The 14026-nt window shown below is 39.0% G+C and overlaps 2 protein-coding genes across 3 annotated transcripts in view; one reads left to right on the top strand and one right to left on the bottom strand.

Moving 5' to 3' along the window:
• The window catches only part of efr3a (EFR3 homolog A), a 108946-nt gene extending 106731 nt beyond the window's left edge, over nt 1-2215 (top strand). For both annotated transcript variants that reach the window (XM_015378337.1, XM_015378336.1), the window contains one exon: nt 120-2215. In XM_015378337.1, the coding sequence (XP_015233823.1) occupies nt 120-225 (106 nt within the window). In that variant the 3' untranslated portion in view covers nt 226-2215. The remainder of the gene's footprint in view (nt 1-119) is intronic.
• Nucleotides 2216-4782: 2567 nt separating this feature from the next.
• oc90 (otoconin 90) overlaps nt 4783-14026 on the bottom strand; it is a 25175-nt gene continuing 15931 nt past the window's right edge. The window contains exons 11-15 of the mRNA XM_015378338.1: nt 7818-8158; nt 7551-7722; nt 7110-7219; nt 5424-5670; nt 4783-4908 (exon numbers count right to left, since the gene is read on the bottom strand). Of these exons, the coding sequence (XP_015233824.1) occupies nt 8022-8158 (137 nt within the window). The 3' untranslated portion in view covers nt 4783-4908; nt 5424-5670; nt 7110-7219; nt 7551-7722; nt 7818-8021. The remainder of the gene's footprint in view (nt 4909-5423; nt 5671-7109; nt 7220-7550; nt 7723-7817; nt 8159-14026) is intronic.

Here is a 14026-nt window from a genome sequence, read left to right as displayed (position 1 = left end):
TGCTCCAACTTCACCACCATTTAAACTTTCCCAGCTCTTTTAATCTGTCTCAGATGTTTGTATTTTTTCTATATAAATGTAAAGTTTCCCCTTTTCTCCCCCGCTTTGCCTCCCATCAGGCCGCCCCCCAGCCCCTCTGGAGTGGTTTCTATCTCAGCGGGACACACCCAGCATCCATCCGTCCCCGTCTACGAGATGAAGTTTCCAGACCTGTGCGTCTATTGAACAAAATCATTAAAGATGATGGAAAAACCGAATGGAAAGAGGGCGACCTCCACACTTTCTCTCTGAGGTGGCAGGGATGCAATCAGGGACACAAACATGCATCAAATATGAACCAGCAGAGCGGCTGCATGTTGTTTCTCTGACTCGCATCCCTGAACCAAAACAGTTGTAAAGAACAAAAACTAGAACAAAAGAAACCGCTTTAAGCTCCGTGTTGACGTTCCGACGCTCCAGCTTCACATAGATAAACTCCAGTATAAAAATGTTCTTGTAGAAAAGAAATAAGTAAATAAAACTACAGGTTTTAGCAGTTATTTAACAGATAAACAGTAGTGGACCACTAGTAGAAAAGTAAACTCTAAAGCAGTCTCAGAGATGAAGGCTAACATCAGCGTTACGATCGGCTCAGTCTGATCTCCTGCAATAACTCCTTAATATCTGCACAGTCAGCTTATTGTCATATCAGCTCGGGTAAAACACAGAAGGTCACAGTTCACTTTAAAAGGCTCCTTCCAGATTTATGTGTAACTTTTGCAATAATTCTTTCATCAGATTTTGCTACATCTTCTTTGCCCTTACTTATTTGGATATTAATTATAGTGTAATCTTTACGAGACATTGCAGTATTGGCATTTTTATTATCCAAATATAAAGTGTTCTGGTAGTAAAACTCACAAAAAAATCTCCTTACAAAATAAATATGGAACAAAATCATCATATAATTTGTTTATAACTTCTCTTAAAAATTAAATTTTTAAGAGCAGTTTCTTAAAAACCTGATCATATTATCCCCTCAGTTCATTAACTAAAATACATTTTAAGATGGTATACTAAAATGTTATTTTTCCAACCAACAACTGCTGTTAAAAATAATGGTATAACGTGAGATTAAAAAAGTAAAAACTGGTCAACTTTACTTTCAGTCTGATAGGTTTATTAAAACTTCCAAGATCAATAAGCACAAAACTTATAATTTTTCATTTTTATTTAGCAGTTTCATATAGATTTTGACCAGAAAATAAAAGCAGAGCAAAGTACCAACTTAAAACCTTTTTTGTATTTACCTGTTAAAGTGCAGTTCAGTTTAACAGCAGTAGGTGGCAGTATTTAAGAATTTCCCATCTTACCAGAACTTAAAAAACAGGTTTTCAACTTTTGTAAACCTTAGCTAAAAATAAATCTACCATCGCAGCTATAAATCTACATAACCGGATTATTCTCTTTTAGTTTTTAAACTTTAGTACCTTTAATCTGGGTGCCCCTCTCCAGCCTTAATACTGATTTCATGCATGAACAAAAGGGGGCAGTATATCTCAAATGTAAAATATTGCAACATAAAACTAGCTAGTCTGGCTACTAGCTACTGCTAAAATGAAACCGCTGATTTAAAAAAAGAGGCAAAGGGGATCTCTTTGGACATGTTCTTATTAAGGCTCTTCAGTCAAATAGTCTGGTTTTAAGTAGCTCTCATCTTCCTGTCACAGTTACACCAGGATTTTGTGAGCTGGGTTTGAAAAGTATGAATCGATCATCCCCCCTTGTAGCTGCAGGGTGGCTTATAGGTTTATAGATATGAAGGCTTTGATCAGTCCTTTAAACATCTTTCTTTAAATTAAGGGTGCATTAATATGCCCCGAGTCCTTTAAAGCTTATGAAATCTAAGAATCAGTGACCAGGTTGTTGTGAAACAGCCGCCCAGGTTAGTTCTGAGTGGCTTCATGAGCCCAGGCTGCAGCTGTGATCTGTAAAAACAGATGGTTTATCAGAACATTCCTCTAATCTAAACTCAGCGTGAGGGGAAACCTGCTGCCGCTGCTCAATCTGGCTCAGTGTCAGGCTGAAAGTCCACCTTTTCTTCCAGCTGTTTCAGGCAGGAGAAACGGTCCAATTATGGATGTATACGGTTTTTAAATTGCCAGCCTGAGCCTGTTATAACTGAACTGCAGATGATTGGTTTAACTAGGCCTGTTTGGAAGCAGTTGTCTGGTTTATCTGAGAAAAAAAAGCTACATAAGCAGAAAATCTCTTACTTCAAAGTTATACAGTTAGGTGTTTAAAAATAACTACTGACCATTGTTAATGATGGATACAAAGGTTTGAAATCAATTATTTCTAAAGATCATAAGAGTCCCTAACAGTGTAATACCACATATGGCCACTAGTAGCTCTCTTAAACCCCTTTTCTGCAAGGAAATGCTAAATCATCAAACATTTATCACACGTAGCTACAGTTTAAGTTGACTGCAGAGGTAAATAACAAATAGATATTAAAAAAGATTCAATCAGACTGTCTCATAGCACTAATTTTTAATACAGCCCACTCTCACTACTGTCAGATGACTTTCTTTGAGCTTCCCAGGAATATGCACGGTGATATAATCAGACTCGGCGGTACTTACAGCAGACACCTGACCTTGACCCTTCCAGGTGCCTGGAAAGTACTGGAAAGTAGGGTTTATGCTTAGGGACAGTAAGGTTTTGGAAAGTGACCTGTAAGATCCTTGAAAGTGGTACAAATGTGTGTTACCCGTATAGGTTTAATAGGGTAAGCTTTGTAAATTGGGCAATGGAGAGTGTAGGCTACTTGAAAACACTCAGAATGGAGTCAGGAAAAATAGATTTTTGGTTTTGCTTCAAGCTCTATGATTCCTTACAGATGTTGTATAAAGCACCTGCAGAGCCCCATAGTCATACTTGAGTGTTCTGCTTGGTGCCTCATAAAATCGTTGCAAATATCTTCTCTTCAAGCTTCCTGTTGATCCACCAGCTTCTGTACGGACATATACAGATCCAGCATGAGCACTTGTTGGGGGAAACTGAGCCATTTATCTTCTTCAACTCTAAAATATGAACTTTAATCCATTTGACTAACTTTAACCATGTTTATGTCGCATGTCGACTCACCAGCGTTGGACCAGAGCTCATCATTTATCGGTTTCCTCTCTGGAACATTAGTTTGAGCTTTAAAAAGAATCGCTGTGAAACTAAAGCCGGGATCACGGCCGGGATTAATCCCATCGTGGCTGGAACACATGAGGAACGTGTCGTTAAGGCAGCAGATCATATATTTTTGTACGTTTATGCATCACACGGTTCAGTTATTGCCTGCTAGAGATTCAAAACATATCAGTATCGCTGGAAATCCTGAATTATCGTTTATTGACGTTTACATCATTGTTTTGGGTTTGAAGCGGATCATGCAGCCGTTGGATCTGCAGGGGAAATGCTCTTTTTCTTTTATCTTTATCAATTTAAAAGAGTTGTTCTAGGAATGTATTTTTTTTGTATCTTAGATGCAATCTAGAAATGTTGCCTCTATTTATTTTTTTGTCCCCCTATTGTTTGCATTAAATTGTTTAAAGGATCCCAAACTAAGATCGATGCACCAGCACAGAAAGGAACTTTTCTGCTTTAACACTGATTTGAAAGAAATTTACCTGAAGTGAAAGTTAAAACCTGAACCATAAACCACTTTTGTTTTCTTTTTGTTCTTGCACAATAACGTTTGTCAGTATTAGACGTTTAGGAGAGGTTCTCCAGAATAAAGTGATGCACGGATCTGAGCTGTGGGGAAACAAGGAATCGGCTCACTCAGTCATTTCAGATGCCAAACGGCTTGTGTTTTCTGATGTTTGCACTATGATCACTGTAATGCGGTACTGAAGCAAAAAAAAACAATAACAAACGATCAGCACAGATGTCTTTAGTACGGATGGATGTTTTCAAATGAGTTTATTATGAATGTTCAGTTGGTCTTAAAATAATAAAAATCTCTACTTAGATAATAGACCTGCCTTATTTTGGGATGCTTGTATACAGGGAATGTTTGCTCTCCTCCCAGGGTGGAGCCTGTTTAGTTCATCGGCTGCGATCCGCAATGTGTCGAAAGCAAAACCGTTGATTTCTTGTCTGTCTGTGGTGCAGCATTTTTTTATTTTTGTGCCAGATCTAAATATTTATGTCTTGTGTGTGTTCACCTTCACAAAGATAAAATGCTGAAGCTCCGATGTGTTTTAAACACGTTGATTTATGACCACTAGATGGCGCCAAGGCTCGGCTCTTTCGGCCGGTTCAGGAAATGTTCTTGACACACCAAGCTGAGCTTTAAACAAGCACTTATCAGTTTCAGATTTTGAGGTCAGGATTGGCTTTTAAGTTTTCAAACTTTTTACTTTTTCTTGCACTTTTTCCAAAAAAAAACAGCTGGTGTAAAGAAAGTGTTTCTTTTTTCCATCTATGCGGTTAACTTAAAGTGTTTCCTGAACCGTGTCATGCAGCGGAGCCTCGATGCATTATACAATGTCTCAGAATGTGTTGTATTGTAATGTTAAGGTTCAAATAAAATGTTTCTATTAAAGTATTTGAGTTGTTTATCTTCATGGTTCTCTTTTTTTTTAAACAACAGTGGCCCAAAGTGTTGCTGTTCAATTTTCTTCCTCCTCTTCATATTCTTTATCTTGGTCATATTCTTCAATTTCTTCTTCCTCCTCTTCCTCCTCTTCCTCCTCCTCTGGTCTCTGAGCCAGTGGTTGGTCTTGATTTGGTCTTTGGTCGAGGCCACTTAGCGTTGGTGGTTCTCTGGTTTCCTCGCTGGAGGCAGAGGGAGGAGAAGAGGTTTGGGTACCTGATGATCCAGCAGGAGGATCTGGCTGTTCTCCACTCATCATATCAGAGCTTTGATCACTGTAAATGGTAAAATACCTTTTAGTTATATATAAAATTAGTTTCTAGATGAGCATCAGAATGTTATTGAAACAGAAATGAATTTCAACTATAAGATGGAAAAAAGTGGTTTTAAAGCCATATAATTTGTTTTTTTGTAAGATTAAGCAACAACTGGCAACAATTACAGCCTGGGGTTTTTCATATCAATGCTGTCTTGAGAACAAATATTTTTCTAGCAGGAATAACAAGTTGCTTTGGTGAACGTTCTGCCAAGAATATAATCTAGATTTTGGACTAACTGCTCACTCAAAGTTAAATGAATCCAACTTGAATTAAAACCTACTTACTTATAACTTTTCTTGTAACCCTACTACCAATAAAATCCCTTTAAATAGTGCTATAAGATGATATATAATGACAGAAACCTAAAAAAGAAAGGGGACCCAAACACTCAACCTTGAGGTGCTCCTGAGTTTAGATGAGTGTATTTTTAAACTATGAAATCAGCTATGAATGCTTTAGCAATAGCTCACCTGTCATGATGTTGTGCAGAGGAACTGGGTTCAATCTCCTCCGACTGTTTGCTCCACTTGCTTTCCCCGCTGGGCTGTGGGGGTACTCTGACAGGTTTAGGGGGTCTGCTGGCTCGGCGGCAGGGTGGCGCAGGTCCACGGCACCGCTGTGATGGCAAGCTGTGGTTAAAGTGTGCCGCAGCCATGCATTCTGCTGTGGTTTTGTCGCAAACACACTGCAGTTTATCGCATGCTGTGATGCCCTGGCCTGCAGAGCATATGAAAGTTTGTCAGGGTTTTTAAAATTGAATTCCTGGTTCACATCTATTAATTTATGAAGCACTTTCTAAAAGTAACCCAAAGTGCTTAACATAAAAGATATAAACTCTTTAAAAATCATCACTAAACTTGCAAATGATGGCAAAAGAAGATGGCATGAAACAAATATTTAAGCAACTCTGTAGCAACACTGCTTCATTTAAATATAGGGGCTCTTAAACATTCTTATAGCTTAGAGTAGGAGGAACAGAAAACTATATTTTGCTATGAAGAGAAGCCAATAAAGGGTTCCTCTTATGGGAGAACCTTTATTTTTATGGTTATAAAAAACGTTGCTGTAATACAAGTAATTCTAGAGTCAGAATTGCAGCTACAATGAAGCAACATTTTAATGATTCCCTTTATTATGTCCCCAATGATCCAGATATGTTTTTGAAATTTCAAGCAGCTACTGTAAAATAATTTTTCTTTTTTTAAAAGATGTTTTCGCTTCACAATTATAATCTGATTGGTTTTAGCCTTTTTCCTCTGACTGTTAGACTTGCCTTTAAATTCATGCTCTACTAATTCCTTTCCAGATTTATGCGCTTCAGAGGCGATCCCACTTCAGGGTCAGTCTACACTGATTAAAATTAACCAACAGGAAAATAAAAGTACGCAACATCCATATTTTCCAAATAAATCATTAAAGACAGCAGATTTTCATAAGGCCCTCAATAAAGCAGTTACAGTATGCACCTATTTAAACATGGATGCTGTTTAAATTAATCTCAGGTTCTACATAATATAGACATAAAACTGATTGGGCAGTTTATATGTAATTTTACAGAACACTACAGAGGCACACTCTGTATAAAACATAAAAATTAAAGTCTACAAAAGCCAGGATTCTGTGTTAACCATCTTTAATTGTAGTGTGTTGAATAATTGTTGCATTTCTGTTGTTGGTTTTTGGTTAATATATTAACTTTAAAGAGACATTTTGTAGAGTTTGTCATTAAAAAAAGCCTTTTTTTACCCTTTATGCCTAAAACATCTGTTGATGAGCAGACTGACACCACAGTAGTTCAGCGTTGATGCATCTATAAGCATGTCGTCTATTTTCCCTTTTTTATCTGGCTGACTAAAACAAATGTCCTATGTTCCCATATTAAAACTGTAGCATAAATTAGCTTTGCGCTTTTATTGTAATTTAATAAAAGAAAACTGGAGTTTATCAAAATCTTTACATTAAGACACCTACAGCTTGTGCAGCTGATAAACATAAAAGTTCAACAAGTGGTACAACTGGGCATCATCAGCATAACAATAAAGGTAAACATTTCAAAATACTTTTTCATTAATGATTCTGGGGGTTTTTCAGCCCCGTTAAACCGGTTTGTAACTGGGCAGCATGCGTCTGCCCTGCTGCATTATGGGCTCACTCACATCGCGGTTTGTTTCCGCTCTCGCAGGAAATTCGAGCGTTGAGCTTCCTGTCTGCTCTGCAGCCCATGGAGCTGATCTGTTTCAGGCAGCAGCGATGGAAGAAGCAACACCTGAGAGGTAGAATAACAGGATTCTTTCAGTGCTTAAAATCACATCAATAGAGTTTGATCAGCCGATGCCAGGAAAGAAAACACCATTCCAGTATATTTTTTTATTGATGGATAAAAGATCTCTTTCAAATAAAGATATCTTTCTCAGATTTCTCTTCAGAAAACTTATCATACATATAAGAGAACAAGGCTTTGTTCACAAAATATAATATATATATATATTTCTGCATGTAAGAATCATTTAACTTAATGATATTTAAGAAAATCTTAATCAAAAAGACATAAAAGTTTTATTTTCTCTCTGTATTCCTTCCCATCATAGAAGCCTCACCTGTCCAGCTGGTCCAGAGGCTGTCCTCCTCCCTCCTGTCCACAGTAGCAGCCATACATCTCATACTCATGGGGGCAGCGTCCCGTCAGGCAGTGCAGCATCTCCCCCAGCGCCGGCATCTCCCGCCGGCTTCCTCCATCGCTGCTATAAACGCTGAAGGAACGACTACATTCTGATTGGAGGAAACATTACAACAGCTGAAACGGCTCATTTCACCGGCCATTGATGCTCTCAGGTTAAACGTGCAAACGGATGGATCCAGCTTACCTTTAACCTCTGGCAGCTGGATGTCAGTCAGGCCAACAGACTCCAGCAGGGACCAGGCGAAGAACGGCACTGATCTCTTCTGAGCTGAACAGAAAAACTTGCTTTCACATTTAATGCCAAAACATTGAAGAAAGTGGGTCATATTTGACCTCTTTGTGTCATGTTTTGTGTCTACATTTAAAATATATTTGTGGCTTTCCTGTATTAAACTGCTTCCTGTTCAACAGGTTTACCATCCTCCTCCTTCATGCTGTCTGCCTCCTCTTCTTCCTCACACTGAGGAGCTTCAGTCGCCGTCTCTGGTGGAGATCTCACAGCTGCTGCTGCGCTTCGTTCCTTACCTGCAGCAGATTGAAGGATAAGACATTAAATCAGTTTTTGTTTTGTGACATTGTTCAACTGTTGAAACCAAACAAGTCGATTGTAGTTATAGATGCTCTGATCAACAACACTGATCTTATTTAAACACTCCAAACACCTAAAGACAGTCGCTGTTGTTTGTTTTTCTGTGCTTTGATATAAACTATTATTAAACCTGTCTCTGTTACATATTAATAAGAACGCACTGGTTCAAGGTTTTAAGAACTCTATTAAAAACTGCTTTAGATGTCAACATAAACTTGGACTCAAACTCTTTAAAGGGGTTATGCAAAACCGAGCTTACATTGTGATAGATGAATAACTATACAGTAGTTCAGTGGGTGAAATGGACGTACAGAGAAGTTCAAACCCCATCAACATCTCCTTTCTCTGCAAATCTCACAATTCTAAACTTCCACCATAAAACAGGCGAAAGCAAACGAAGCCCTGAATTGACGTCAATTTGGGGATGTTGCTTCCGTTGCTGGTTCCGGCCTGTACTTTTTTCACACCCCGAAATTGACATACAGACCAGCTCACTGGTTCACTGGCCCAAGAACATGAATAGAGGTAGATGTAAGACACCAGTTTAGCTGTTTGGCCTACAGTTGGGTTTACTTGTACAAGATTTGTTTATTGAAAATGAGCCAGAACCACAGGCGTAACTGCAGTGTTCCAGGCTGCACAGAGAAAGGGGAAAATTTGAGTCTTCCCAAGGATCTGAAGATTCGACAGGCATGGATTATTTTTGTCTATCAGAAGATCCTTGCAAAGTTTGGTGCTCAGCTGTTCATTTGCTCTAAGCATTTTACCGAAGACAGCTTTGAAAATCTTGGACGTTTCAAAGCAGGATTTGCTATTCCTCTTCTACTGAGGTGAGGGGCTGTTCCAACCGTAACACCATCACAACAGCAAGCTGGCAGTATTATTCTGTCGCTAAGCTGTTGATAGCAATGCTGGCAAATCTACGGTGACCAGATTTGGGTTTCTGAAAAGGTCATCAGCTCGGGGGCTGCTCCGGCGGTATGCTTTCCCCCATCCTTCCCCTCGCCTGCCCGGTAAGGCCCGGTCTGGTTCGGTCGCTCCTGCCCCCGTCCGCCGAGGTTCCCAGACCAGCCCCCGAGCTGAAGGCTTGGTTCGAGTGCCCGGTGTGTTTCGTCTACATGCTGCACTATCGTCGAACAAAATCCTGGACGATTTTGAAATTCCCCCCCGGATATTTTTTAGGTATGAAAGGTAGGAAATGTCCGGGAAAAAGAGAACGTCTGGTCACCCTACCATATCAACAATTTGATGTTTCAGTGATTGAGTGCTTGTTGCTATGATGCGTCTTTGCTCAGCAGCTTTGCTCGTTGTAAACCAACCAATCAGTGCACAGCGTATCTAAATATTCATGAGCACACCATAAAAGGAAGAAAACCTGTCGTTTCATTCTGGGGCTCTTAACCAGGCTTTCATTAGGGCTCATAGAACAGCAAATATGCCATTTTCAGCCCAAACAATGTTACACACCCTATTCAGAGACCTAAAGGACCAGCACTAAATACCCTATAGAATCATTCTATGACCCCTTTAAAGCTGCACAGTTACTCAGAAACACCATTTAAAGTTTACAGACAAGAGGAAAGACTGAATTTAAAATAAGTTAATACACCTTTACAGCTTAAACCATGTTTTTCTTTAATTGAGCTTCTTTTGCCTAAAATGTAGGACTATTCAGTATAGATTCTGCCTTTGATTCAGAGCAGATCTAGAGAAATGAAAACTTCTTTAAACCTTCCATGACATATGGAGGTCAAGCTGATGTTAGTAGCCGTCTTAATCTGTATTCAAGGTTCTCACGTCGTTCAAATATATTTTATGGACATAAAACCATGCCTGCTTCTAAATGGGGGCCACTGTCACTGTTATGGCCCCCTAGAGAACATACAATGCAAAAATTGAAATATGAATCAATTTATTTAATGACATGCCTGTACTTTGCCTTGATTCAACCGTGTAGGTAAGACATTGCAGATGGAATAAGATGATTTATGTTTAGAGTAAGAAAAAAGTCTGTTATCTATCTTATTTCAGCATAATATCTAATTAGATATTTTAAGGACTAAGATACTTATTCCTTTGGCAGATCATCTCATTTGCCTACTCAGATTAAGGGAAAAAATAATTAGTTTGTTTCGTTTTTACTTATTTTTAGATCAGGTTTGATGACTAGTTGGTATGTTTGACCTTGATAATTTATTTTAATAACAACTTAGAAAGTACTGTCAGGTGTAAGCTTGAGTCTGCATTAAGATAGGATCATAGATTTCATCTTTCAGATAAGGGCTAAAAATCTGTTTCAGTCTTTTGACCTAAAAGACAACAGTCACCATGACAACCAGTGATGTGGCAGCTTCTCCAGCTGTGAAATAAGTGAATTAGCACCTTTCAAAATATTTTCTTCAACCAAAATACGCTTGAATAAAAGTAATTGACTTTTCTGCTAATGCTACATTGAATAAAATGAACAGACAATGTGTGTTTTTCTGTTTTCCAATATTAATGTATTAGCTAATGTTGGCAGCTTAGTTGAACATGTATATTGATATAATGATAAAGTTCTGCTAGCCTATTAAAATGCTGATATGGGCTTAACATGTTGCTGTTAGTAATAATATAATAAAAAAAAAATACTTGGTTAATTCCTCAAAATAAATTCAATGTCTTGGTAGCTTATTCATTCAAATTTTATCAGGTATTGTAGATTGCTGTGGGCATCTATCTCCTTTTAGTTTTCCCCAAGATTAGCATATAAGCTACCTAGCATATTCCAAAAAAGTTTTTTTTTTTTTAAAAAGCAGTCCATTGGACTTTGTCTCCCAGTTTGAAGACGTTTCACTTCCAATCCAGGAAGCTTTTTCAATTCAAAATGTCAGAATTTGCTTTTTAGAGCTTTGGATTAGAAAGAAAGCTAATTAAACCGATACTTAGCATAGCAGACAATATTAGCCCAAGAAGAAAACCTGACTTTAGCTTTTAGCTTGCTATCCCACAATTATCATAAGATAACACATTAGATGAACTGATATTTATCAATCACTTTTAAAGATTTAATCAGGTAAAATTATGATATATAAATATGATATAAAGATGAGTAAGGGGATCAAGAATGTGTGCGTGCACACACACACCCACTCTGTGTTTTCATGATATATGGGGACATTTCATTGACTTGCATTAATTTTATATGGCCTAACCATATAAACCATATTATATGGCCTAACCTCTACCCTAGCCCTAACTATTACCAATATACCCCTAACCACAACTCACAGGACAGAACTTTACAATATGGGGACCAGTTGAATGTCCCCATATGTATTTGTAAGTCCCAACATGTGGGATATTTTACAAAATACTGCACCCACATTGTAGGTAAAACACATCCACACACACAGCCTTTGTTTGCATGACTTTCAGGGATGTTTCATTGACATACAAATCATATAGACAACCAACAGATACCTAAATCTAACCCTACCCCCCAACTCAAAGGAGAAAACGTTACCATTTGGGGACCTGTTGATTGTCCCCATTTGGACTACTTTGGACCTGTAGGTCCTCACAATGTGGGATGTTTGGCAATATACTACCCCCAGTTGTAGCTCAAACAAACCCACATATTACATAATTTTACATTACATTTTTTTCTATATATTTTTTTAACAGTGTCCTGTCTGGCAATGTGGCAATAAGAATAATTGTCTTGATGCAAAAAAGGGCCCAACAGATTTTGCTTTCGCAAGTGGAGCAGTACGGCTAACGCCATAGTGTTCCACTTGATTAATGCGTAGATATATAGCTTTATTATAATTAAGGGAGGGAGTATGACAGATTATATGGACACTGCAATGTAAGTAGAACAGGAAAGGAAAAACAGAAAAAAGGAGAAAGATGAAAGGGAAATAACGATAAAACATCAGTCTGCTTCATCACCTGCAAAGAGATATAAAAAGAACAGTACAACCAACAGATATAAGAGATACAATAAAGTAATACCTTGGCACTATCGTGAAGAATAAGTAGTATTATTTAATCTGACATGTATGCTGTGGTAGCTGAAGATAAGAATATAGGCTTCCTGTATGGAAGTGAATCTCTAAGTTACTGGTACATTAGATTTTTAACAACCAATCACTGGCTGTTTTATCAGCTCATCAGCTACAATGAAAGTCATTTCAAGTTTACAATTCATTAGATAGATATCACAGAGCTAACTGGTTGGTGGTGCTCTTGTCTAAACTGTGTCCAACGTTCCTATAGAGGAAACCAATCAGCACTCATCAATAAACCCCCTTAGACAAACCGAGAAACCTCCCACCTTTCCCTCCTTTGCTCCTCTGAGGATAGTGTTACTGGAGGTAAATGTAAAGCTATCACCTCCTCTAACAGACACATACATACAGTTAGAAGAACCATAGTAAATTCTGGTTGATAACTTCCCCCATTGCAGAGAGAGCTGCATGTTTCCCAGCTCGGCTGTTTCAGAGTGGAGTGGTTTGTGTCAGAGCCTCAGGGTGTCATTACAGACCCACTCAAGAAGAAAATAGGCACTTCACCTGCTGCATGTTTCTTACCAGGCAGGGAAACGGTGCCACATAACCTGACAGCTAAGTACATGTTTTTTACAAAGCTAAAGTTCCCCGTCTGCTACTAAAAATCCCTGAAAACTGACCCAACTAACTGAGACCCGCAGTCAGGTCTGGAAACCTAGTTGCACCTTTGCTGCCTTCAGAGAGAAAGCAGCATCCAAGTGCTGCAAATGAAATGCATTAACTGGTCATCATCACAGTGAGTAGAAACTCCATGACAATTTTACTGCTCTGAGGGTAACTGGTTCATGGTAGCACAATGCCCAGACTGAAAGGCACCTGCTCTTACCTTATAAAAGTAACCGTTGAACTGCACTTCAATCCAGGAAGCGTTATAAATACAGTTTCAAACTGAGGGCCATTATTCCACAGAGAGAAATGATTACCAAGAAGTGGATGACATTCAAGACGGCCGCCAATCTTCCCAGGAGTGGATGTTCCAGCAAATTTACCCCCAGCTCAGAGATGCATTACTGAGTGATAAAACACCCAAGAAGTCCAGCTGACACTCTACAAGCCTCAGTTAGCAGGTTAAAGGTTCATGACGGCGATGTTAGAAGAAGATTTAACGAGTATGGTTCTGCTCTCTAAAGAAAAAAGAAAAACTGCAGCAGTATCTGCATAAAGCAGAAGAAGGAACGACGCAGAAGTGCACAGCAGCTTGTTTAAGGAAAACCCAACAGCAATATCAGGTGAAACTCATTGTCCTTGCTTTGGGCTTGCTTTGCATTCATAGAACCAGGACACCTTGCAGTCATCAGGTTGACCATGAACTCCTCCATACAGCTCAGTGCAGATTGGAGGAAGAACAGTTGAAGAACTAAAGAATACAGGTCCACAGAAATTCATGTCAAATTCTGTGGTGGGAACTAAAGAGCCCAGCCCGGGGTCTTTCTGCATGGAGTTTGCATGTTCTCCCTGAGAATGTGTGGGTTCTCTCCAGGTACTCCTCCCACAGTCCAAAAACATGACTGTTAGGTTAATTGGCTTCTCTAGATTATCCTTAGGTGGGAGTGTGTGCGTGAGTTGTTGTTTGTCCTGTTTTTCTCTGTGTTGCCCTACGATGGACTGGCGACCTGTCCAGGGTGTACCCCGCCTCTTGCCCATTGACTGCTGGAGATAGGCCCCAGCACCCCATGCGACCCTACTTGGGATTAAGGGCCGGATCTATCAAAGGTTTGCGTGTATAAAAACGTGAGCTATTTCACTGCGCAC

Source organism: Cyprinodon variegatus, unplaced genomic scaffold (assembly GCF_000732505.1).
Source record: "Cyprinodon variegatus isolate N-32 unplaced genomic scaffold, C_variegatus-1.0 Scaffold170, whole genome shotgun sequence".
Lineage (NCBI taxonomy): Eukaryota > Metazoa > Chordata > Actinopteri > Cyprinodontiformes > Cyprinodontidae > Cyprinodon > Cyprinodon variegatus.
The sequence above is the reverse complement of the archived record's forward strand: the minus strand, read 5'-3'. Positions and strand labels throughout refer to the sequence as shown.